The 24,483-nt window shown below is 47.1% G+C and overlaps 1 protein-coding gene across 4 annotated transcripts in view; it reads right to left on the bottom strand.

Annotated features, from left to right (window-relative positions):
• Positions 1 to 24,483, bottom strand: part of CPT1C (carnitine palmitoyltransferase 1C) — a 40,973-nt gene that overhangs the window by 10,558 nt on the left and 5,932 nt on the right. For 2 of the 4 annotated variants that reach the window (XM_033169424.1, XM_033169425.1), the window contains exons 2-11: positions 12,464 to 12,628; positions 11,034 to 11,173; positions 9,668 to 9,839; positions 8,416 to 8,517; positions 7,910 to 8,047; positions 7,694 to 7,771; positions 6,708 to 6,815; positions 4,650 to 4,737; positions 1,811 to 2,006; positions 422 to 610 (exon numbers count right to left, since the gene is read on the bottom strand). In XM_033169424.1, coding sequence (XP_033025315.1) covers positions 422 to 610; positions 1,811 to 2,006; positions 4,650 to 4,737; positions 6,708 to 6,815; positions 7,694 to 7,771; positions 7,910 to 8,047; positions 8,416 to 8,517; positions 9,668 to 9,839; positions 11,034 to 11,173; positions 12,464 to 12,604 — 1,352 coding nt within the window. In that variant the 5' untranslated portion in view covers positions 12,605 to 12,628. Of the gene's footprint in view, positions 1 to 421; positions 611 to 1,810; positions 2,007 to 4,153; positions 4,239 to 4,649; positions 4,738 to 6,707; positions 6,816 to 7,693; positions 7,772 to 7,909; positions 8,048 to 8,415; positions 8,518 to 9,667; positions 9,840 to 11,033; positions 11,174 to 12,463; positions 12,629 to 12,767; positions 12,873 to 24,483 lie in introns of those variants that run through there. The other 2 variants (XM_033169426.1, XM_033169427.1) reach the window with 2 other exon arrangements.

Here is a 24,483-nt window from a genome sequence, read left to right as displayed (position 1 = left end):
CTGGTTCGCCAGAAGCAGCTTTTCATGCTGGCCACATGACCCAGAAGCTGTACGGTGGCTCCCTCAGCCAGTAATGCGAGATGAGCGCCGCAACCCCAGAATTGGACACGACTGGACCTAATGGTCAGGGGTTCCTTTACCTTTACCTTTAAACTACACACTAAACTTACTCAAGTAAGAGGAAGGAGAATTAATAAATAATACACCCTACCCTACCTTCCAAATCCACTCAAACAAAAAGGAGAGCTAATCTGCCTTATAGCATTTACATCTGTGTGTCTGTCTGTGTGTGTGTGTGTGTGTGTGTGTGTGTGTCTTTTGTCAGGGACACTATGAAGTGCGGTACAGTCTGAGGCAGTACTTGCAGGATGGAAACAAAAGAGCATGCCATGCAATTTTAGGGAGCCCAGAGAGCACCCACCTGTCGCAGCAGCGCCCGTGCAAAAGGGACTTTGAGTAGGCATCCAGCGCCAGACTTGGGTTGGGTCCCTGGAGCCCCTGCTCACTGGTGTCCAGGGTGACAAAGAAGGCAGCTTTTTCCACTATGCTCAGTGACTGTTCATTCACCCCAGACCGGAAGTAGGTTTGGCGGGCGCGGGCCCAGGGGTCTCTGCAAAAAGTTAAGGGAACCATGACTTGGGGTGGTCTGCCTGTCACGGGACTGCCAGTTCGGATGGATAACTGACTGGCTTGATGGCAGCAGGTGGAAAATAATTGCCCATTACCTGGAATCTAAAAACCACTCTATATCCACCCTCTCTTTTCCCCCCCCCCCACCTCCACCCCCAAAGTCTGCAGCATTTTGTGAAACTCAATGAATAAAGTAACAACATTCCTCCAGCAGATCTCAATGATCAAGCTGAAGGAATCCTGGACCCAATATGTTACAGGCTTTGTAAATTAACATAAAGGCCCTAAGTTTGGCTTGGTAACACATATGGGCAGTTAAAAGTTCTTTCCTTATTCCTGATTGGACTCAAATATCTGGATGGCAACAGGTGACCCATCCATCATCATCATCATCATCATCATCATTATTACAGTGGTGCCCCGCTAGACGAATGCCTCGCTAGACGAACGGCATTCGTCTAGCGGAAGCTGCCCCGCAAGACGAAAATTTTTCGTCTTTTTTTTCCGTTTAGCGGAGCGCGGCTGTCATTGCCGCTTCGCTAGACGGAAAAACTGCTAGACGAAAAAATTCGTAGAACGAATTATTTTCGTCTAGCGGGGCACCACTGTATTATTATTATTATCATTATCATCATCATCATCATCATCATCATCATCATCATCATTTGTTTAGCATCCTTCACTCAAAGGTTCCGGGGCAGTTCACAACCAAAAAATAGAAAGCAAGACTACAAAATACACAATAAAACAAAAACAAACCAATAATCTCCTCCCACAAAACACTTAAAAGGCCATAGAATGTTAATTAGCCAAACTCCCGGTTGAAGAGAAACGTTTTTGCCGGGTACCTAGGGGAGCCTCCCTGGTCAGAGCATCCCACAAACAGGGAGCCACCACAGAAAAGGCCCGTTCTGGAGGAGGCACACGAAGAAGGGCCTCAGAAGATGATCTCAGGGTCCAGGTAGGTTCATATGGGGAGAGACGATCCTTGAGGTATTGTGGTCCTGAGCTGTTAAGGGCTTCATAGGTCAACAGCACTTTTAACTGTAGACATTTACAGCGTAGTGAAGAGAAATATCAGGGAAGGCCGAGTATGTCTCAAGTTCCCGCCCGCCCCAAATCACTTGGGTTGACCAAAGTCTTGTGTGGTCAGAGTCAAGTGAAGGGAGTTTAGGCTCACCTGCCGGCTGCAGTCAAGGCACCCAGTTTTTCCTCGCCAGGCAGAGGAGGCGTGGGGTCATCTAGGATCAGCTGGAACTGTGCCTGAAGCTCGCGTGGGCGCATCAGCCTCCCGTTGTGGTATAGCCAGACCCGGAAGAAGCGGCCGGCGTGGTACACTGCAATGTGCTTGCTATCCCTCAGGTGCTGGATGGTGTCTATGGAGCGAGGAGCGTCACATCAGGAGACTTCTGCAGCATCAGATCAGATTCCCAGAGGACCGTCCACACCATACACTTAGGGAGACCCCCCCCCCAGCACCCTTAACCAGCCACAGTTCCCAGGATTCCTTGCGATTGTGTGGGGTGCCCCACAAAATCAAGACAAGGCTGAAGCTGGTGCCTGGTTTCCTCTTTGCAAATCCTGGTTGCCCATTTGATTTAATGCCACAAATGAAGCCAACTGGGTGTTAAAAACACCTGTATCCAAAAAATAAAATAAAAATGGTTTTGAACCACCACAAATTTTACGTCCCCCTTCCCAAAGACTGTTCCCATTCGAGTTCCTGCAAAGTGCTGCCTGGCCCCAAACCCTCCTTAGGTGTAAACTTCCCTCAAGTGGGTTGCCCCTAATAATAATAATAATAATAATAATAATAATAATAATAATAGTAATAATAATAATTTTTAGGCACCAGGTGAAAATGTTCCTTTTCAACCAGGCCTTTGGCTGATTAATATTCTACAGCCCTTTTAAACGCGTCTGTGGGAAAGGAGGGGAGGTTTATTGTTTCGTTGTTTCGGTTTAATTATTTACTAGTGTTTCATCTTGTATTTTATTCTGTGAACCGCCCCGAGATCTCTTGATGAAGGGTGGTATGTAAATTTCATAAATAAGTAAGTAAAATAACAACCGCAAATAAGGAGCCGATCTGTCTGCTTGCCCCCTGTCTCAGTGATGGGGGACAGTCAAAGCAATCACTGTGGGGCGTAGGGGGCCAGTGTGCCAGTGTGCCAGTTTTGTGTATGAATATTACAGATTTTAAGGATGGGCACAGAGACCTTAGGCTTAGCTCAGCATTTGCTCACAGAGGGTACAGGCGCTTTTGGGGGGGGGGGCACCAGCCACAGCCTTGTTTGCCAAGGGACATTAATAGCAGAAGAATAGCCCTGTGGGGTCAGGTCAGCAGCCCATTGCTGGCCAGCCTTCTGGTCTCACCATGGCGGACCAGATGCCCAAGGGAAGCCCAGAAGCAGGCGGACCCCAATGCAACAGTGTTTTCCCCACTTGTAATTCCCAGTGGCTGGTATTCAGAGAGGCCTACTGCCTCAGGCAGCCGAGGGAGAACATAGCCTTATCTGGCTAACCTTCGTTTTACTGTTTCTAGAGGACATTAGAGAATCACCACCCTGGCACCAATGTTGGCAGACTATTCCCAGGCCGCCGCCACCCTAAATTCCACTCAGTGATCTATTCTAATGCCACCCGCTTCAGTGCCACCCATTCTGACCCGGCTCTCCCCATCTACCAACTTTGTCTTCTACAACTTTGCCTACTCAAAAGTCCTGGGAGAGTTCTCCCCAACTCAGAATCAGAGAATTGTAGAGTTGGAAGGGACCGCGAGGGTCACCTAGCACAACCCCCTGCAATGCAGGGATCTTTTTGCCCAACATGGGTCTCGAACCCACAACCCTGAGATTAAGGGTCTCCTGCTCTACTGACGGAGCAACCTAAACGAGGTGGGACATTCTTGCCCTTTGAAATCACCTCTGCTGCTTGGCGGAAGGTGGGCAATGGAAGACATTGCCCTGCATCTGTTTCCCCATCCCCAGGATGCTCCTGCCGGGAGGTTAACTAAATTCCCTTCTCCTTGTAAAAGGTAAGGTAAAGAACCCCTGGCTGCAACGCTCATCTCACTTTTCAGGCCGAGGGAGCCGGTGTTTGTCCACAGACAGCTTTCCGGGTCATGTAGCCAGCATGACTAAATCGCTTCTGGCGCAATGGAACACAGTGACGGAAGCCAGAGCGCATGGAAACGCCGTTTACCTTCCCGCCACAGTGGTATCTATTTATCTACTTGCACTGGTGTGCTTTCAAACTGCTAGGTTGGCAGGAGCTGGAACAGAGCAACAGGAGCTCACCCAATCGCGGGGATTCGAACTGCTGACCTTCTGATCGGCAAGCCCAAGACGCTCAGTCGTTTGAACCACAGCACCACCCGCATCCCTTCTTGTAACAGTTAAGGTTACAGAGAGGGTTAAACAGGAATGGTGAGTGCTTCCCAGCACCACAGGTAACAATGAGTGTGGATACTTTGGGGTGATGATGTCAGGGAAGGGAAGCAAGGGGTGCGAGAGCATCCTACCTCCCTCCATGCCTGGGACACGGGTTGTATTAAACATGCGTTCGTACTGAGCTGAGCACGTGGGAAGGCCGCCTTGAATCATCAGCTGGAGAGGCGTGGGAAGCGAAGAGAGAGAAAGAGAGAGAGATTGAGAGAGAGTGGCAAGTCCTTCCGACACAGAACCGAAATGGGTAAGCAAAGCTCAGATTGCAAATTCCAGGGTGGCATTCCTGACTTTGTAACCCGCAGGCTGCAAGCAAGACAGGGTGCAACAGATCCTTGCTGTAAGCAGGAGTGAGAGAAAGGCTGTAGTGACCACCTAGACCAAAGAATTTCAAAATCCAATAAGGAGAAGTCCTGAAATCCCAGAAATGCAAAGTGTTGAAAAAAGGTGTTAGGACCTGGACTAGGTCAGAAAACCCATGAAGCAGACTCACCCTGCAAAAGGCCCCACAGCGTGGTTGTGAGTGGGTGTGGGTGTGGGGGGGTGTTTCATAATGCCCCCTGATTCACTTACCCTTCCCCAACCCAGGCAACCGGGTGGTATTGAAGAGACGTTCCCATTGGGCCGCACAGAGGGGGATGAAGGAATTTGGGCCGCTGTTCTGTTTTCAGATGGGAGGCAAGCTCAGGTTTAGATGCAAGGGTTGGGGAACCGAACATGGAAGAGATCTGTGGTTATTTTTAAGACACTCAGTGAACCTAGCTTGGTTAAGGAACTTAACAAAAAAAAATAATTAAAAATCCAGACGTCAATACATTTCTTAAAAGGAGGGCTAGATTATAAAACATGTGGGAATTCCAGGCCAGGTACTAAGAAATAGGAAGGAATCCTCACATGTGTGTAGCTTTGATTAGTAGCATGGCTGGCAAGCGGACCATGGTACACAGCACCTGGGGCAAAGCTTGCTCTCTACCCAGGTGGGATACTTCAGGCATAATACTGGCAGCTTTGGGTCCATGTATAAGCCGGTCACCTCCAGCCCTGCCCTCACCAAGTAGCCTCTCTGCCCTGTTTCTGTGCTGCCTGCTTCCAAAAGACCAAAGCAAGCCCAGTGCAGAAGAGTGCTGGGCTTAAGGGTCAACACAAAACACTCACAGTGGAGGGAATCTGCTTTGCTTCAAGTTTTGTTTTTTACTTTTTGGCAGCAGTGGGAGCTCCATTTTGCACCAGATCGGGAGCACTGGAGGGAGGGTGTTTTGTCGTCGTCTTCCCCCCCCCCCCAATGCTGCCATTCAAGATTGGACCTCAAAGTTGCTATTAGGTCTATGGTGAGGCGATGGTGTAGGACAGGCATAGGCAAACTCGGCCCTCCAGATGTTTTGGGACTACAACTCCCATCATCCCTAGCTAACAGGGATGATGGGGGTTGTAGTCCCAAAACATCTGGAGGGCCGAGTTTGCCCATGCCTGGTGTAGGAATATGGATTCCTTTATCCCAGGGGTGGAGAAGCACAGGCCCAAGAGCTGAATGTGTCCCTCCAGGACACACTTATCTCACTCTCTGAACTTTCCCGAGGCCACACTCCTTGCTGGCCCTGCTTCACCCCCCCCCCCTGAGTGTTTTGACTTGGCTACACCACACCCTTGAACTCTAACGCCTTTTGCTTGTCCAGACAAAACACTCGGGGGGGGGGGGTGCAGAAACAAAGCCTAGTGTACAAAGGTAAAATGTGCATATGTTGTCCTGCCCAATTTTTGCTTCTGGCCCCCGCCCACCTATCACATACGGCCCTTGGGAGGCTGCCCAGAATGGCATAGGGCCCTCAAGCTGGAAGGGAACCCCATACAGACTGTATGCCCAGTGCCTTTTGCAAGTCGCTGTCTCTCAGCTCAACTTAACTCACAGGATCCCCATCCTGAGCTCCTTGAAAAACGGGTGGGATGCAAGAGGATTAAATGAAGAGCAACTCTACAGGCTGCTGCTATGCCACAGCCAAGCAACACTGGCGTTTGCCAGCCCAGTAGTTTTAGTCCATCCTGCCAAGCCAACAAATTCTATGCCTACACTTCGCCACACCCCAAGTTCTTGCCTTTGATCCTGCTTGCTCCTTTCGCAAGCTCGGCCACTCACAGCATTGGACCAGGAACAGGAAACAATGAGAAGGAGCCGATTGCATTCCATTGCAATGTAAGGTGCAATTTAATGCAGGGGGAGGATGGTTTAACAAAGTGAAGTCCACTAGCATTAAAAGGCACCCTTGTACCACTTTAACAGCCACAGCTTCCCCCCAAAACACCCTGGGGACTGTAGTTAGTTGAAGTTCTCCTAACCACTCTTAGCACCCTTTAAAAACTACAGTTCCCAGGATTCTCTGGAGGAGGCTATGACTGTTGCAGTGCTAGAAGAGTGCTTCAAAGGTCTGGGTGTGGTCTGGGTTTATAAAGCTACACTAGCCAGCTAGGCATCTGCCATGCTTCTATCCTACACACACACACGCCCCAGCAAGTTGGCAGCAACCCCATTCGTCCTACTTCTCAATCTGAATTCCAGTTCCCCATTTAGGGAGAGGGTGTTCACATTACCTACTGGCCGCGCCCTCCCATCCCATCATATACTTTGATCTCTCTCACCGGTTTGATCTCTTCCCGAGTGAGTTTCCGTCGGTACAGCAACATGGCGTGGACCAGATTCCCAGCACGAGCTGCCTGGATCGGGGTTGGGGTTACGTAAATGAAATCCTAAAAAAAAAATTGGTACGCAGAAAGTTTAAATTCACAGCGTGTTATACGTTGAAAGAAAATTATATGAAAATGATGTGCCGTTGGTATTTAACTCCCAGTAAATTAGCGAAAATGTATAAAACGGGGTCAAATGTATGCTGGAAATGTTAGGGAAAAAGAAGGCACCTTTTATCATACGTGGTGGAAATGTAAGGTAGTAAAAGAATTTTGGGAAATGATATATAATGAGTTGGGGGGAAATGTTTAAAATAACCATTTCTTAAAAACCCGAAGCCTTTCTTTTAGGAATTCTAGGTGCTGAAATCCCAATGGACCAAAAAAGGATTATTTATTTATGTGACCACGGCTGTGTGGGTGTTATTGGCCCAGAGATGGAAAGAAGATAAAAGTCCCTACCAGAGAAGAATGGCAGATTAAGTTGATGGAACGTACTGAAATGGCTAAAATGACCAGAAGAATCAGAAATCAGGAAGACCAAAATTTTAATAATGAATGGGGGAAATTTATAATTTATCTTAAAGACCATTGTAAACAGTTAAAATCGTTAGTAGGATTGGAATATCACTTGTAGTTGAATGGTCATTTTTGGAGACAACGGAGAGGTAAAAGATTTGGATTGTCATAAAAGCTGCAGGAGGAAATGATTAGCAATGGGACCCACAAAGGGCAAGAGGGAAGTCCAAGAGATTCTTTTGAATCTTGTTTTTATGTTGCATGCTGGACATGTGACTGTAAAATTTTAATCTGAAAAAACCAAATAAATAAATATTTTTTTAAAAAAAAATGGTACTCAGAAAGGGTGTGTGTGTGCAGAGACTAAAGAAAGGCATCCCTCCCCTCCCAAAAACATTATTCTCCCAGCGTCTGAAACTCACCATGCCATAATAGTTGCTATTTACCATCAGGGGGCCTCGGCTACGGAGATAGACGTACTCTTCCCACCAGTCACTCACCTGGGCAAGGTATGAGGTTCGAAAAGGACAATTAAAAAGACCCACGCGTTCTCCATGCGCAGCACAACACAGCTGAAAGAGCTGACCTCTCCCCACCCCACCCCCGCGCCCCGCAACCCCATTTTAGGGACCACTCACATAGTTAGCTGCCCACCAAGACTTAAGCCTCAGGTACCACTGCAAGCGCGGCCCCAGGGTCCGTTCAAAGTCACGGGCGAGACCCTCCATCCGCTGGAACTCGTCATCTGTTTTCAGGGGTCGTACAGACTCTAGATACTAGTTGGGAGAGAGAACGATGGGGTTAGGAGGAGGCCATGTTCGGTATGGGTTCTGCAATTGCTCTTGCTCACAGCCTCACATTCTAGGGAGAACAACGGCTGTCGTGCGTTGCTTACTCCTGGGCAATCCTCTGCAATAGGCCCTTTCGACAGGAAAACCCCATAGAACCGAAAACGAAGGTCCCCGTGAATGTTCGGCCATTCAGAGAGAGAGAAAAGGAGTGCAGGGGCTTTGTATCAGAAAGCACCCAAACATTCAATCCTCCACTTTCAGCCTGATGTGCTAAGAAAGCAGCGGCAGGTACTATTTTTTTTTTTTTGCATCCTCGAATCACAGCAGGAAAGGGGAAACAAAACCAGACTCACCCTCTGCATGGTGTCCTTGAGGGCTGGAACAGGCAAGCGAGGCAGCGAGGCTTGGTAGCTGTATAGCATGGGTTTCCGCCCAGCAAAGATTTTCACCAAAGCCTGTGATGGTGTGTGTGGGGGGGGAGAGAGAGAGAGAGAGAGAATGCACATTACTGTGGTACCTCGGGTTGCGCACCCCTCCGGGTTGCGGACGTTCGAGTTGCGAACGCCCGCAACTCGGAAGTGTTTCCGGAGCGCGCATGCACGCGTCCACCGGATGCGCAGAAACGTTCTGCGCACTTCACGCATGCGCAGAAGTGCTCAAATTGCGCTTCTTCCGGGTTCTTTTGGGGGTTTTTGTGCGTTCGCGATACGCCCGCCCACGTTACGTACCGCGACCCGGAACGGATCGCGGACGTAACCCGGGGTCCCTCTGTATTCTACTTTGTTACAGATTTGTGAGTGTCCTTGAGTTTCCTTGGGGAAACTGGGTGAGATTTAAAAAAAAAAAGGAAAAGGGGGACATAAAATGTGGAGCCACAAAGTCTGAAAGAGGATTCTTTGATCACTCAGGTGAACATAATTAGAATTCTTCCTCCTATCAGGAACTAAATGCACTCAGCGGAGCATGCTTCGAATCCTGCTTGAAACCGTCCCTCTCAGTGCATTAAATCCAGGGTGGAGCTAGTAGAGATGGAGATTTTAGGGATGGGGCTGGTGCATGCAGCCTCTCCACCCATGATGTATACAGATGTCCTTTGAGTGCATGAATCAAGCCTCTCTCATGCCTCTCTGGCCCTGTTTACCAGCCGCCGCCACCACCCAGCTTTCCTGACATCTGTGCCCATTAGCGGTGAGGACATTTCACACGTCCAAGCTGCTGTGACGAGGGAACCGAAAGCAGTACGAAAAGAGGACTTCTCCATAAGTTTCCAACAGTTCTACGAACGTTGTCAATGGTGCATTGTATCAGAGGGGGCCTACCTTGAAGGCCTGTAATGTATGTAAGTTCGAATATTTCTCGCTGTCAAGTTTCTGTGACCGTTCACCGAACTTTCAGGCCATTGGGTGCAACCAGCGCAGTACTGTCTACACTGACAGTGGCTCTCCAGGGCTTCAGGCAGGGGCATTCCCAGCCCTTTCCAAATGCCTCTGGCATAAGTCTCCTTCAGCCCCATTTCGACACGCAATAGCACAAAACCAGCTTGACTCCAGCTGCTACCGTCTGGCTCTATCTTCCCAATAGTGCACCTTCTTCTGCGATACATACCAGCCAGACCTTGGTGGTGTTGGATATCTTGCCATGCTCCTCAAACATCCAGCCATGGTAGCACAGCAGCAACCTGAGAATGCTACGCATGGTCACGATGAGGGCCAGCCATAGCGCTGTGGAAAAAGCCAGGGCACTGAGGACTGTCAGGCCTTGATCTGACAGGTAGTCACTGAGGACAACATGGTGGGGAAGGGGAGGAAGAGAGAGAAAAGCATACAGGCCTTAAAATTAAAACAATCAATTTCCCAAGAGAAGAAAACCTAATTCTGTCTTCTAGTCCGATGTCTCCAAACTAACACACACGCACACAAGTGGTTCAGGGTTTAAAATGTGGACTTGCTGTTTTAAACTAAAGGTCCGTCTCGGCAAGTCATCTCTCTCCAAAAGCAGCCAAATAAATGCCCCCTCTCTGTGAATATGGAGATTCCATCATGTTATTGCAAGAGAGAACTATCCTCCATATGTTTTTCTAAAGTCATCCAAGCAAGGGGCCATTGTTTTGGCAAGGAAGTAATGTACTTTCCAAAGCCTGCTGCCAATTGGAGATGTTATCCTCTTGGAGGGAACCCTAGGTACATACATCCTTACATGAGTCAGGCCCTCTTCAGGCTTGAGGCTGATTCCATGGTACCATGGCTGGCACATGTGGGGCTATCCTATTCAGGCATGAAAACCCCTTCATGCGTTCATACTGAACACCTCAAGAGGACTCTTTTGTCACTAGAAAATTGTCTCCCACCCTGGCAGTACCCAAGTGTTTCTGACCTGAGGACAACTTGCACTCTCTCCAATGTGTTTGACATGGACACATCCTTGGACTGCGTTTGAGAGTGGTTTTGAAGCAACTCTCCAAGAAAACCATTTAAAATAACATGGAACCATGATTTCCCACTATATGAATAAGCCACAGCAAGCCTCGAATTTGTAGGCTCCCCAATCTTCCTCTCTCATTCTCCAGGAGAAGGAGTTTTGAAGCACCTACTTCCAATTTTAAACAAACCATAGCGCCCCATCATGTCTAAACACAGAGAAATGTAATTTGTTTAAACAGTGCTTTCAGGACAAGATGGGAAGTGAGTCCACAGTTTGATTCTGGGTAGTTCTCATAAGTGTGAACAAACCACAGTTCTCTTAACTTCAGAGGCCACCATAAACAAGGGTTTGTCTAAAAGCAAAGGCTTCCCATTTCCTACTCATTGGCTTGAAAGCCGACAAGAAGGGTTGGAGAATTCACACGAGCCTGTTCTCATAGTAGGAAACCATTTTTTCCCAGAATGTATGAAAACCAGGCCTTAGTTTTAGTCTCTCTCCCCCTCACTGATTCATCCGCAACTCCCACCCTTCTCCCTTCCCATCTCCATACCTGACTGGCAGGTGTTCCTTGATCTTTCCAATCATGCCCATGGAGGGGTCAAGTCGAGAGTACTGGGTTACCAAGATGGCAGTAACCATGAACAGCCAACTGGATGGGCTGGCAGGATACACGCCTGTCACAAAACTGTTCTGTTAGGGGAGGTCACAAAAAGATGAACGTGAACAGATTGCTGCTATCGTCATGAGTCAAATATTCTGTAGTTGTGAAGGCACATTGCCCTTTCTTTGGAAAATATGGTATATGGACTGAACTTTGCCCAGTTCCCTAAACTGCCCACTCACTTCCTTTCCCTCAAACACTTACAAAACTGCTGGTGTGCACTTTTTCTTGAAGAAGCAGTGTGGATTTGTGGAGAGCAGGGAGGCTATACTTGACAACATAGCTATTTCAGTCTTAAAAATCAACCAACACATTGTTTTCTCAGAATGTAAGCTGCATTGAATGTGCTTTGAACTGTTGGGTGCTGATTAATGGTGCTTGTTGCTTATAACAAATTAAACAGGTCCCAACATTTTATAAGCTGGCTCTCTCATTTTTGCTCCGAGCAACCCACCCCCAATTTCCAAGCTACATCTCAGCATCAAAAATCATTTTACAAGCAAGCTTCTCATTAGTACCAGCTTCTGTCTTTGCTGTACTGGGAGGGAAACAAACTAAATTGTGGTTTAGTATGATGTTCAAATCAGGTAACTGAACTACTAAGATCACCTGCTGAGTTCATGATGGAGATGAGATTTTAACAAGGACCTCCTAATTCATAGCTCTCTTTTATCCTTACAACAACCCTGTATGTCGTCCCTCCATAATACAAATGGAGACAGCATCTTCACAAGGACACCCAATAAATTCATGGATTATTGACTAAAAAGAAACAGGTTGTCAATGTTATTGAACCTTAATTATTGAAGAACAAGCACCGTGATATCTCTCTCTCTCTCTCTCTCTTGGCACTTGGGCACTCTCCACACCCTTGACTGTGCTCCATGAGGCCTAGTTCTAAAATGGATCCCAGAACCACCTGTTCTGATTTGGCCAAACAAACTTTCATTCGCACTATACCCTGAACCTACCGGACTCAAGTCCTTTCCGATAACCCGGGAGGCCTTACTCTCATGCCAAACCCAGGCCTTCAACTGCCTTGACTGAATTCTTCCTAAGGCTCCAACATGGAAGGGTTGGGTTCCCAAGAGTAAACTAAGAGCTGGGCTCTCAAGACATGAATGTCACCGAATTGTAGAACTGCAGAGTTGGAAGGGACCAAGAGAGTCATCTAGTCCAACCCACTGCAATACAGGAATCTTTTTGCCCAACACGGGGCCGGAACCTATGACTGTCTCATGCTCTACCAACAGAGCTATCCCTCAGATACAAATTAATTCCAGAGCATTTTGAGCAGGTGCTCGTTATCCCTATCTTACCCGCAGCTTGTTGAATTTCTTCTTCCAGGACCGCAGGCCTGAGAGGTAAACCTCCCTGAGAGCTGCATGGCTCAGCTGGAGGTCGATACCCTCTGGAGAGACCGTGAATTGGAACGCCACAGCTTGGTGAGCCTCCGCCATCTTGGGAGGGTGCTAGCTTGTTGGCTAAGACAAGAGAGAGAACAAGAGGATGAACACATCCCTTTAAACCTGTATCGAAAACCCCTCAAATTTATACATTGGCAAATTCCTATTTATACCCTGCCTTCCACACACACCCCAACAGGGACTCAAGGTGGCTTACAGATAAAAGGCAGAAAGGTATTGTGCCGGTAGTTAAAATGGCACAAAACAGCACTAGGTGGTGGACTGCATTCTGGGGACTTGGAATATCCTCCACTAGTACTTCAGTTTTACCTGGCAAAAGGCTGACATCACAATGACAAAGGTGAGTGTCATTGTGTATTTGGCTGAAACCTGGCCAAACAGATAGCAAAGGTTTGGTGCGAGCTCTGGGAGAAACCTCGCATTGCCTACGTTCCCTCGCTATGAACGAAGAACTTGAGAAGGTGTGAAAGAAAGAAAGATGGGTCTTCTCTGTGGTGGCACCACAGTTATGGATAACACTCCTACAGGATCCTTGCTTGTCACCTTTGCTTTAGTCGTTCTGGAACTAGCAGTTCGAATATGTGCAACAGGGTGAGCTCCCGCTGCTCTGTCCCAGCTCCTGCCAACCAAGCAGTTTGAAAGCACACCAGTGCAAGTAGATAAGTAGGTACCGCTCCAGTGGGAAGGTAAACAGCATTTCTGTGCACTCTGGCTTCCGTCAGGGTGTTCTGTTGCATCAGAAGCAGTTTAGTCATGCTGGCCACGTGACCTGGAAAGCTGTCTGTGGACAAACACCAGCTCCCACGGCCTGAATGCGAGATGAGCGTTGCACACATAGTCACCTTTGACTGGACTTAACTGTCCAGGGGGTCCTTTACCTTTACCTTCTGGTACTAGGTGAAGACCTTTTTTATTTTCTCAGGCTTTTAAATCTTGAAATTATCTAGTAAACTATTGGATTGGACTAGGAGCTGAGACACCAGGTCTCTACTTGGCCATGAAGCTCACAGGGTGACCTTGGGCCAGTCACCATCTCTTAGCCTAACCTTACCTCACAGGGTTGTTGTGATGATGAAATGGGGAGAACCATGTACACCACTTTGAGATCCTTGTGAGATAAACTTGTGAGATAAAAGTGGTATATAAATGTAATAAATAAAATAATAATAATAATAATAGATCTTTTGATATTTCTGAAGTTTGTCTTTGCTTCTACTTTTGTTTGATACTCTGCTGCTGTTTTTATGCTGTATTTAGATTTTATGGCTTTGCCTTTTTAATGTATGCTTTATTTCCACTGTTAGCCACCCAGAGCATATACAATGAGTAAATAAACAAGAAATTATTATTTTTGAGTTATTTTTGAAATTATTTATATTTGAGTTGAAGGGATATTTATTTTGCCACCAGCTTTACTGAATACAATGAAGGAAGTACAAGAACAGCAATGAAACCACAAAACAAAAGCATCAGAAAAAAAGAACTAGAAAACCTTTCATCTCAAAAAGGGTTCAAAGTAGAGAAGGATAGCTTTTCTCTGGTACTTGGGGGAAAATGAAGGTAGTGCCAGGCAAACATACCAAAAGAAGTGCATTTTTCAATTTGCATTCCACCACACAGGCCTGATTTGCACATAATGCTAAACCATGGCTTATTAAACTTCATGGTGCATTGAACCATCGCATACATGTTAGTGCGAACCCTGCCAGCCACTTGAAAACCCTTGGTTGTAATAAACCATCCTTTTTATATAAAAAAAATTTAAACAGATAACGTTGTGATATTAACCTAAAAAAAAGCAGCTGGGAAAAGGAATCTCCACAAGCAAAGCAGCTCCACTGCTTCAGGCAAGAAACATCTGGAATCCCCTCCCTCCGGGGGGGGGGGGAATGTTGGTTTTTCACTAAGTGAGAAAATGGATGAATCGCTTCAAAAGGAGGAGTGTGGGTCTTCTGCACAAAATTTACCACATACCTCATTGCATGTTGCCAAGGCCCAATACAGGTTTGGCTGCTATGACAACAGTTTTCTGTTGCCAGGGAGTTAAGGGGAGTGACATGAGAGCCGCCAAAAAGAACGGCAATAACATCTGGCATAGTAACTCAAAAATACGAGAAGTCTGAGCAGTTTTAACCCACTCATCATGTGTGGGCTTGGGGATACTCTCCCTTGTCAATAAGAAGATACTATCCTCTTACCAGAGAATCCAATAATCTGGGCTACCAACCACAACTCTAACCACTGGCCCTCACCACCCCAACTGGCCTTCAGCTCCTTCAAATCACTACCCATCCCATTACCACATATGTTACAGGACTAGACTGGAGATGGGGTGGGGGAGGGCCTGGCTTTCCCAGCTGTGAACAGATTGGACAGGGGGGGCATTGGTAATTCTTCTTGTTTCCATTTCTGTGCCAAAAGTATTCTTGCTGCCGTCGCCGCATATAAAAACAGTTTTTTGTCTTGTCTACTAATATCCTCACCTACAATGCCCAATAAGAAAGCTTCTGGGTTTTTTTTTATATAAATGTATATTCCAACATGTTTTTCATCTCATTATATATCATTTCCCAGAAGCTTTTTACTTTCTTACATTCCCACCACATCGTTCCTTCCTTATCTTTACAGTGCCAATTGTTTCTCTTATCTCATGCCTGAATCGCTCTGATGGGGTGGAAAGCTCTCCATCAAAGCATGGCCTCCTGCTTTGATATCTGGGTTTTGCCTTGCCTCGCTTCAGATATCAAAGCAGGAGGCCATGCTTTGATGGAGAGCTTTCCACATCATCAGAGCGATTCAGGCACAAGATAAGAGAAACAATTGCCACACACAGCTACCCACCATGCAGCAAGGGGCAGATTTATGTTTTATCATGTTTTTAATATTCTGTTGGGAGCCGCCCAGAGTGGCTGAGAAAACCCCGCAAGATGGGCGGGGTATAAAGTATTATTATTATTAAGATGTGCTGAGGCCCTAAACTACGCCAAGTCAAAGGGGCCCCATAGAATCTGTCCCTAACGCTAATAGCAAGGGCAGTGAAAATAGAAACGACATCGTTTTACATTTGCGTTTATATATGCACACAGACAAGGATGCAACTAAAAACTAAAAATCTCGATACCAGTGTTTCCTGAAGCTCTTACAGCGGAGGCATTGTTGTTGTTCAGTCGTTCAGTCGTGTCCGACTCTTCGTGACCCCATGGACCAGAGCACGCCAGGCACGCCTATCCTTCACTGCCTCTCGCAGTTTGGCCAAACTCATGTTAGTAGCTTCGAGAACACTGTCCAACCATCTCATCCTCTGTCGTCCCCTTCTCCTTGTGCCCTCCATCTTTCCCAACATCAGGGTCTTTTCCAGGGAGTCTTCTCTCCTCATGAGGTGGCCAAAGTACTGGAGCCTCAACTTCAGGATCTGTCCTTCTAGTGAGCACTCAGGGCTGATTTCTTTGAGAATGGATAGGTTTGATCTTCTTGTAGTCCATGGGACTCTCAAGAGTCTCCTCCAGCACCATAATTCAAAAGCATCAATTCTTCGGCGATCAGCCTTCTTTATGGTCCAGCTCTCACTTCGGAGGCATACAATCATATAAAAACCCCTCGCCAAGGTTTTAGAGGCTCACCTTATACACGTCTGTGTTAGTTGCTATTCTGGGTGTGAGAATGCAAGATCAAGAGAAGCAATTCATGCAATACGCAGCCTCCCCCAAGGGCAGGAATTTATGATGTTGTAAGAATATTAAGGTCTTTTATTTATATATACCGGTAATAATTTTTATTATGTACCAAGCAAACAAGGCCACATGTCTGAAGCAGCAGGCCTGACACCATTTTTTGACTCCCAGCTGACCAAGTGTTTTCTCTGCCAGGAGGAAGGAGGTGAGCAGCCCTCTGCCTGAGTGCCAGATGATGGGCCATTTCCCTCACAAAGGACGGGCATTAGCCTCGCATTAGCCCTACCAGACAGGGTAGGAAACCTTTTGTTTTGCAGAAATGTGTGTCTGGGAGGCGTCAAGGAGGGATGGCACAAGTGTGAGAATTCTCAGGTTACCTCCTCTGACCCTCCCAATTGGTGATGTAATTCTGATGTGTGTATGATGTATGGAGGGGTGGTCTTGAGCTGGAGGGGGGCAATTTCAAAAGTCTACATAGGAGCTTGCGCTCCATCGTTCGAGGTCTTTTGCCTACAAAACACCCTGTTGCAACAGCGATAATAAAGACTTTGCTGTTATATTCTCCTACCGGTTCTTTGTGCGTTCTTTTTTCCTACGGCAGAATGATAAGGAGGGATGATGTGCATCTCTGCAAAGATCCCAAAAGGGGGGGGGGGGGTTCCGAAGCTAAGCAGGGCATTAGGGAAGTCTGATCAGATTGCTTTTGTAAGATCAGAACTATGGATAATGTGAATATCCACTGCCAGGATCCACAATCACTTTCCCAGCCCAGGAAAACAGGGCGTGAGCCCAGGTGTTCTGGCTAGATCCCAACTGGGTGAAAGTTGAAAACACTCCGATCTAGACACCTCCCCAAAGTGTGCCTTGCACAATCCTGTTATTCTCGAGGCGTTTCGGCTCCATAATCACAAGCCAGAAGAAGCACACCTCAGAGCATGGGACCAGAATGGAAAGGCAGGGCCTGCCCCACTGCAACACCCCTCTCTGCCCTCACTGGGACCCCGAACCACAGTGTGCCCCTCGCTGTCCAAGAGGAAAGACTTCAGCATTGTCTGCCTGCTCAGGCCTAGGCCTAGTTTTAAGAGGCACAACTTATTGTCGTCTCTCCCTTTCCATCAGAACTCGTAGTGAAATGGATGGGGTGTAACCAGACACGGGTCTGGGTACCCTGGGACAAGCAGGCACTGGGACTCTTGAGAGATGTGTGCACCTCTGCAGAGAATCATAGAATTGTAGAGTTGGAAGGGGCCCCAAGGGTCATCTAGTCCAACCCCCTGCAATGCAGGAATCTCAGCTAAAGCATCCATGACAGATGACCATGCGACCACTGCTTTAAAAACTCCCGAGGGACACCGTTCCACTGTCAAATAGCCCTTGCTGTCAGAAGGTTCTTCCCAATGTTTGGTCAGAATCTCCTTCCTTGGAACTTGAAGCCATTGGTTCGAGTCCTACCCTCCAGAGCAGGAGAAAACAAGCTTGTTCCATTTTCCACCTGACAACCCTTTAGACCAGTGTTTCCCAACTGGAAGCCATATGGCCCCATGGGATGCCCCAAGATATTCCGGGGGGGGGCACAAGTGAAAATTACATAAATGGGGGGGGGGCACAGCACGAGGCTAAGGAGCCACAGAAGGAAGTGAGAAGAAAAGAATTAAAAAAAAAGAAAATTCTGATTGGCTGACGATCTGCTTGGCCAATCACAAGCAGCTAAGGGGGCGGGCCCACCAGGGGGCAACCTAGCGCTTCTTTTTGCCACATGCATTTTCTTGGAGCAGTCCTGGTTTGTTTCCAGCCGGAGAGGTCGATCTCTGAGGCTCCCGTTTTGACCACTGCTTGTACCTGCCGCCAGTGCTGGCCTAGCGCCTAGCAGATTGGGGCCTTCACATGTTGACTAAGGGCGCAGGGCCTATCACAAGCGTCGGCCTGGTTCTGCAAAACATGGGGCGAAATCCACCCCAGCGCCTAGTCGAGCAGGGTCGTCCGGCGCTTCTTACTTGCACCTAGTAAATAAGTGTCTACTCAGAAGAAAGCCGCACTGAGTTCAGTGGGCCTTAGTCCCAGTTAAAGGTGTGTGGGGCTATAGTGCAGGGGTCCCCAAACTAAGGCCCGGGGGCCGGATGCGGCCCAATAGACTTCTAAATCCGGCCCGCGGACGATCCAGGAATCAGCATGTTTTTACATGAGTAGAATGTGTGCTTTTATTTAAAATGCATCTCTGGGTTATTTTGGGGGCCTGCCTGGTGTTTCTACATGAGTAGAATGTGTGCTTTTATTTAAAATGCATCTCTGGGTTATTTGTGGGGCCTGCCTGGTGTTTTTACATGAGTAGAATGTGTGCTTTTATTTAAAATCTATCTCTGGGTTATTTGTGGGGCATAGGAATTCGTTGATTTTTTTTTTTTCAAAATATAGTCCGGCCCCCCACAAGGTCTGAGGGACAGTGGACCGGCCCCCTGATGAAAAAGTTTGCTGACCCCTGCTATAGTGCCAGGGCTCCTCCGGATGACAATATCTTTTTGCACCAAGTCAGTGAGGACCACTTGCTTTTTAAAATTCTCCCATATATAATAGAACTCCCTGTGCGCCTTTTGCAGACCCTGCATGTGTCCTGATTTTCCAGGGACAGAGTCGGATTTACAGATGTCCCAGTTTCTGATTTGATCCTGGAATGTCCCGCTTTTCCTTAGGACGTCCCTATTTTCATCAGAGAAATGTTATCCGACCCCTCGAGCCATCTGAAGGCAGCCCTGTATGGGGAACTGGTTTTTTTAATGTTTAATGTTTTATTATGTTTTTATATATGTTGGGCAAACCAGTCAGATGGGTGGGGCATAAATAATAAAATTATCATTATGGAATAGGACGTCCCTATTTCCACTGGAGAAATGTTGGAGGGTATGCTTTTGAACTGTTATCTGTAGGTTTCTCCCTGTGTGTCAAATAACTGGGGTCATAAAAATAAGTGTTGTTTACTTTTTATAATACATGGGAGATGGATCTCCCTCGGGAGGTTGTGGACTCTCCTTCCTTGGAGGTTTCCAGGCAGAGGTTGGATGGCCATCTGTCATGGATGCTTTAGCTGAGTTTCCTACGTTACAGGGGGTTGCACTAGAAAGATTACCCTTTGAGTCCCTTCCAGCTACATGATTCTATCTTTTTTTCTGCTTCAACAATATCTCATTATGTTCCTACCATTTTAAGTAACTGTATTTTTATAAATTATAAAATATATATATAAATAAAACATGTTCTAGTTACAAGCAAAACATTTAAATAGCTACCAGTAGGATGGGTTGGGGGTGGGGGCACAGGAAGGAAACAAGTTCGGAAGGGGGCCACTGCTTTTCTATGCCCAGCTCCTTCAACCGTTCCTCATAAGGCTTGCTTTCCGGACCTTTGATCATCTTGGTCTGGACTTCAGTCCTGTTTTGTGCTGCTTCACCAACATGCTCCCTGCAGGATCTCCCACCCCACTTTAGTAGATCTAGGCTGGCGAAACTGGTTCGACTCACTGCTGAGCTAGAGATATCCGGAGTGGCCACGGACAGACTCCTCTTTCTCAGCCTCAGTTTCCCATCTGTATGGGAACGGTAATATACCCGGTAATCTACTTTGCATGGTCACTGTAAAGAGCAACAAGTGCTATATAACAAGCCTGCCTTTTCCTAGACCCCACCCCATCCCCAAACACAATGATGTGACCTTGCATAAAATCTGATGCTCTCTACCCCAGAAGTAGCTGCTGCTAAGCATTTGGTAGGAAAACCACAGGGTGTTAATTGGTTAACGTCTGTTGCACACTGCCTGCCAAGGACCGGATGCAGCTGGGCATGAATATAAAGGAAGAAACTGGGGTTTCCCTCCCTCCTTCTAGCGTAAGCAAATATTGTTGCCTTGGGCACAGACTGCAACTCCAGCAGATTTTAAAACACAGGTAGGTAGCCGTGTTGGTCTGCCATAGTCAAAACAAAATAATTTTTTTTAAAAAAAAATCCTTCCAGTAGCACCTTAGAGACCAACTAAGTTTGTTCTTGGTATGAGCTTTCGTGTGCACGCACACTTCTTCAGATACACTGAAATAGAAATCACCAGACCCTTATATATAGTGAGAGAGTGGGGAGGGGTATTACTCAGAAGGGTGGTGGGAATGGGTGATTGGCTGATAGGTGTGGAAAACCTGTTGCCAAAAATCACTCACCTGCATGACCTGTACAATAGCTTCTTATCGTCAGTCCCTTTGTTGGCAGATGCTGCCAATCGCCGGCCGCATTTGATGCAGAAACAGCCAATCAACACCAGCCCTTGCCACAGCCGCTAATAACACGCCCAATAGCCGCTGACCATCTCCAGCTCACGGCAGCAGCCAATCACACGTCCCCCCCATGCACTATCTGTGTATAAGACAACCCCCAACTTTTTACCTTATTTTTAAATAATAAAAAACCCTCGTCTTATACACAGAAAAGTATGGCAATGCTTAAACTTTAAGGCTCCTAATCCCGGAAGGGCCCCAGAAGCAACTACAGTCCATATTGCTTGAAAAAGTGAATCATGCATATATAAGAAAATTTCTTCCTTTTCATCTCCCCAAAACTCAGAAACTATGAGGCATAGGAAATTTTAATTCACACTAGTGACTTTGACATGTGAGATAATCCAATCCAGTCGTTTTAATCAAAATCTGGGATGTAGTAGTTAAATTTTTTAAATATATATAAAAATGTGGCAATCTGTTGTGGAATAACCCCATTGAAGAAGATAAGAGTGGTTATTCAAACCATGTTGCTGGTTGTGAAGGAGTCCCCATAACATTCAGGGCCCCCAGAATGTAGGTCTGCCGCTGCAGGCTACCTGTACATATGTAACACCAGGCTTCTACAAATGCCATTTCCCCCCCCCCCCTAATATGGAGATAATTTCAGCACAGGAGAACTGTTTTCCACAAGACACAAACAGATCTATTTATGCACAGCAAGACTTCGTAATAAAGCCATTGCTACCCAGCAATAGGAAGAACACCCTGGTAATTACTGGCCACGCATGCCCCCCGCCCCCGGCAAAGTATAGTTATGGGTGACAGAACCAGGGCAGTCATTGCCAGAGGGCAATTTCTTTAGGCAGGGGCGGCCAAACGGAATATGGCAAATTGCATAGATACTTAAGAAACTGCATGTGGGTTAGAGGCAGTGGCCAGTTAACACGTTTTTAGTCAATGTGCTTTGGGAATGAGAAATCCTATAAACCACATTTCAGAGCTATCCTTTTCCTTGCATCCCTACTTGTTTTAAAAAAGCACGTCGTTGCGCCTGCAACCCAAATACTTCCTATGTTGATTGTACATCTTTTGCAACCGGGTCAGTGAATTTTAAAAAAATATATAGTAACAACTCCAGGCATGGAGGGCGATTTCCACATTGACTGCAATGCACATGGATGGGAAACTTAACCCTCCCCTCCCCAGTTGTGATCCAATTAAAAACAATTCTGCCCCCCCCCAACACCTGTGCTGCAATGGCACCAATGAAGGCATTCTAATAATAACAATAATAATTTATTATTTATATCCCGCCCATCTGGCTGAGTTTCCCCAGCCGCTCTGGGCAGCTCCCAATCGAGTGTTAAAAACAATACAGCATTAAATATTAAAAAATTTCCCTGAACAGGGCTGCTTTCAGGTGTCTTTTAAAAATAGGATAGCTGCTTATTTCCTTGACATCTAATGGGAGGGCGTCCCACAGGGCGGGCACCACTACCGAGAAGGCCCTCTGCTTAGTTCCCTGTAACCTCACTTCTCGCAATGAGGGAACCGCCAGAAGGCCCTCGGCGCTGGATCTCAGTGTCCGGGCTGAACGATGGAGGTGGAGACGCTCCTTCAGGTATACAGGACCGAGGCCGTTTAGGGCTTTAAAGGTCAGCACCAACACTTTGAACAGTGCTCGGAAATGTACTGGGAACCAATGCAGATCTCTCAGGACCGGTGTTATATGGTCCCGGCGGCCACTCCCGGTCACCAGTCCAGCTTCCGCATTCTGGATTAATTGCAGTTTTCGGGTCACCTTCAAAGGTAGCTTCCCCTTCCCCTATAGTTAATTGCAGCTTGGGGTGCAGGGATGGGGGCTAAGTCCCTTTGGGATTGTGGCTGAGGATACAAGGGTTAAATCCCCCCTCCCTGTATGCTGCAGCCCAGGTGAAAATTACTCCCTCCCCCCGCTGGGTGCCTAACATTGCATTTATTATTATTATCAATTTTTATTGAAGATGCTCTTTTGCAACATTGCATTTTAAAGAATTCTGGTGTGGCTAAGAACCACACAATTAATATAGCATGCAGTTAGGCCCTGAGATTTCTAGGTCCCTCCAGTCCTCCGTCTCTCCAGTCAGCACTTGCTCGGAGCTTTGTTCCATCAGCACAACCAGACTCTTTTGGCCTGTCCACAGAGGACGGAAGTTGCATGTTTTGTAGGGGGTGCTGTCCACAGACAGCTAGTGCTGATCCATTCCAAGCACCATACTGAACTAGCTAGCTTGGGGAGAGGGGGGTAGATGGTGGCAAGGGCTTCATCCCAGCAGTTGCCTCCATTGCATTGCAGCAAAGCACCTCGAATGCAATTTGGCGAGCAGAGAAAAACCACATAAACAAAATTACTCCCGTACTAACAGATTTTCCGATTCTGCTTAGCGTTTTGGATTGAGCAAAGAAGCCAGCCTGTTTCTGTTTTCTCCAAGTGGGGCGGGGAGGGGGGGGAGGTAATTGCATCTTTCCCAATCCCAAGGGTGCCTTTTCTTGGTTTTAAAGTGGCTGCAAAATCAGGACGAGTTGCCCGGTCAAAGAAAAACACAGAGGCTGTCAACACTTTCCCTAAAAGCTGTAGATCAATGAATCAAAACATCACACCGGCTGCGAGGATCCAGGTTGAGTTACAGCCGCCACACGCACTCTCCTGATTTTAGCAGATTGCTTCCGTCTAGCACACAGCTAGCTCGCTCCTTTCCCCTGCAGGGTCAGCCTCAAAATATGCAATGCTGAAACAAGATGTTACAGCAAAGGCGTAGAGGAGGAACATAGCTATATAGGTGAAATGTCAAGCCACAACAAGAAAATGTTAGTTGCGCTTGCCATTTTGCCTGGGGGCCCAGACTATCTCATCACCTAGGTAGAAGAAGAGTTTCAAAGGACCCCAGGATTCCAAGCTACCTAATCCAACCTGTTGGTCCACTGAACAGCACGGTATATATAATCTGCAACCCCATAAAGTAACATAAACCTGTAATTGCAAATGCAATCTGGGAATAGCTGTCGTCTTACTAAGCACCAGCAAAACAACCCAATTTCTGAAAACTTAATTACTTGCGTCAAGTTTGCAATAACAGCCGCAACAAATTGAGGCTCATTTGCATATTGCACTCCTGTTCTACCCTGGATTCTTGCAAAACTGCCCATTTCCGTGAACATCTTCTGCTGTTTGCCTGGGGGAAATGCTCCCAGCGCTAGGGCTGCCTTATTTTGAAGAGCAAAAAAAGAGGACACGTTTGCCAACTTCTGCTTTTAACTACAGAAGAAGAAGAGTTTGGATTTGATATCCCACTTTTCACTACCCGAAGGAGTCTCAAAGTGGCTAACATTCTCCTTTCCCTTCCTCCCCCACAACAAACACTCTGTGAGGTGAGTGGGGCTGAGAGACTTCAGAGAAGTGTGACTAGCCCAAGGTCACCCAGCAGCTGCATGTGGAGGAGTGGAGACACGAACCCGGTTCCCCAGATTACGAGTCTACCGCAAAAAGAGGACGTATGGCAACCCGATGTAGGCACTAGACCGAATGGCAGCTAGTTTCCCCTTGCAAAGAGAAGGCGTGGGGCTCCCCTTCAGATGTGGGACCACAGCAGAGGGCAGAAGCTTAAAGCCCCCCTCCCACCCCCCCACAAAGACACACCAAGATCCTGATCCATGCTGGATATTTTGAAAGGAAACTACTGCACTCAAGTTCAAACAGTGTAGTTAATGTAATGTGTGGCTTTACTCTAATTCTTTGGAAAGCGAATCACGCTTCATAGTTAGAGCAAATCATTAGGTTGGGGGCTAACCAGAGGCTCTTATGTGCTCCAGCCCTCTCCACTGCTATGGAACAGTGATGTTGCCAAATGTCGTTCAGTTTTTCTCTCTGAGTCCCAGCCAGTGAGACAGACACTCTGGAATGAGTTTAAATCAGGAAGCACGCTTCCTTTGAGGCATCCACCAATCAG

This window comes from Lacerta agilis, chromosome 14 (assembly GCF_009819535.1).
Source record: "Lacerta agilis isolate rLacAgi1 chromosome 14, rLacAgi1.pri, whole genome shotgun sequence".
Taxonomy (NCBI): domain Eukaryota; kingdom Metazoa; phylum Chordata; class Lepidosauria; order Squamata; family Lacertidae; genus Lacerta; species Lacerta agilis.
Note: the sequence above shows the minus strand (reverse complement) of the source record. Positions and strands in the feature narration are given on the sequence as shown.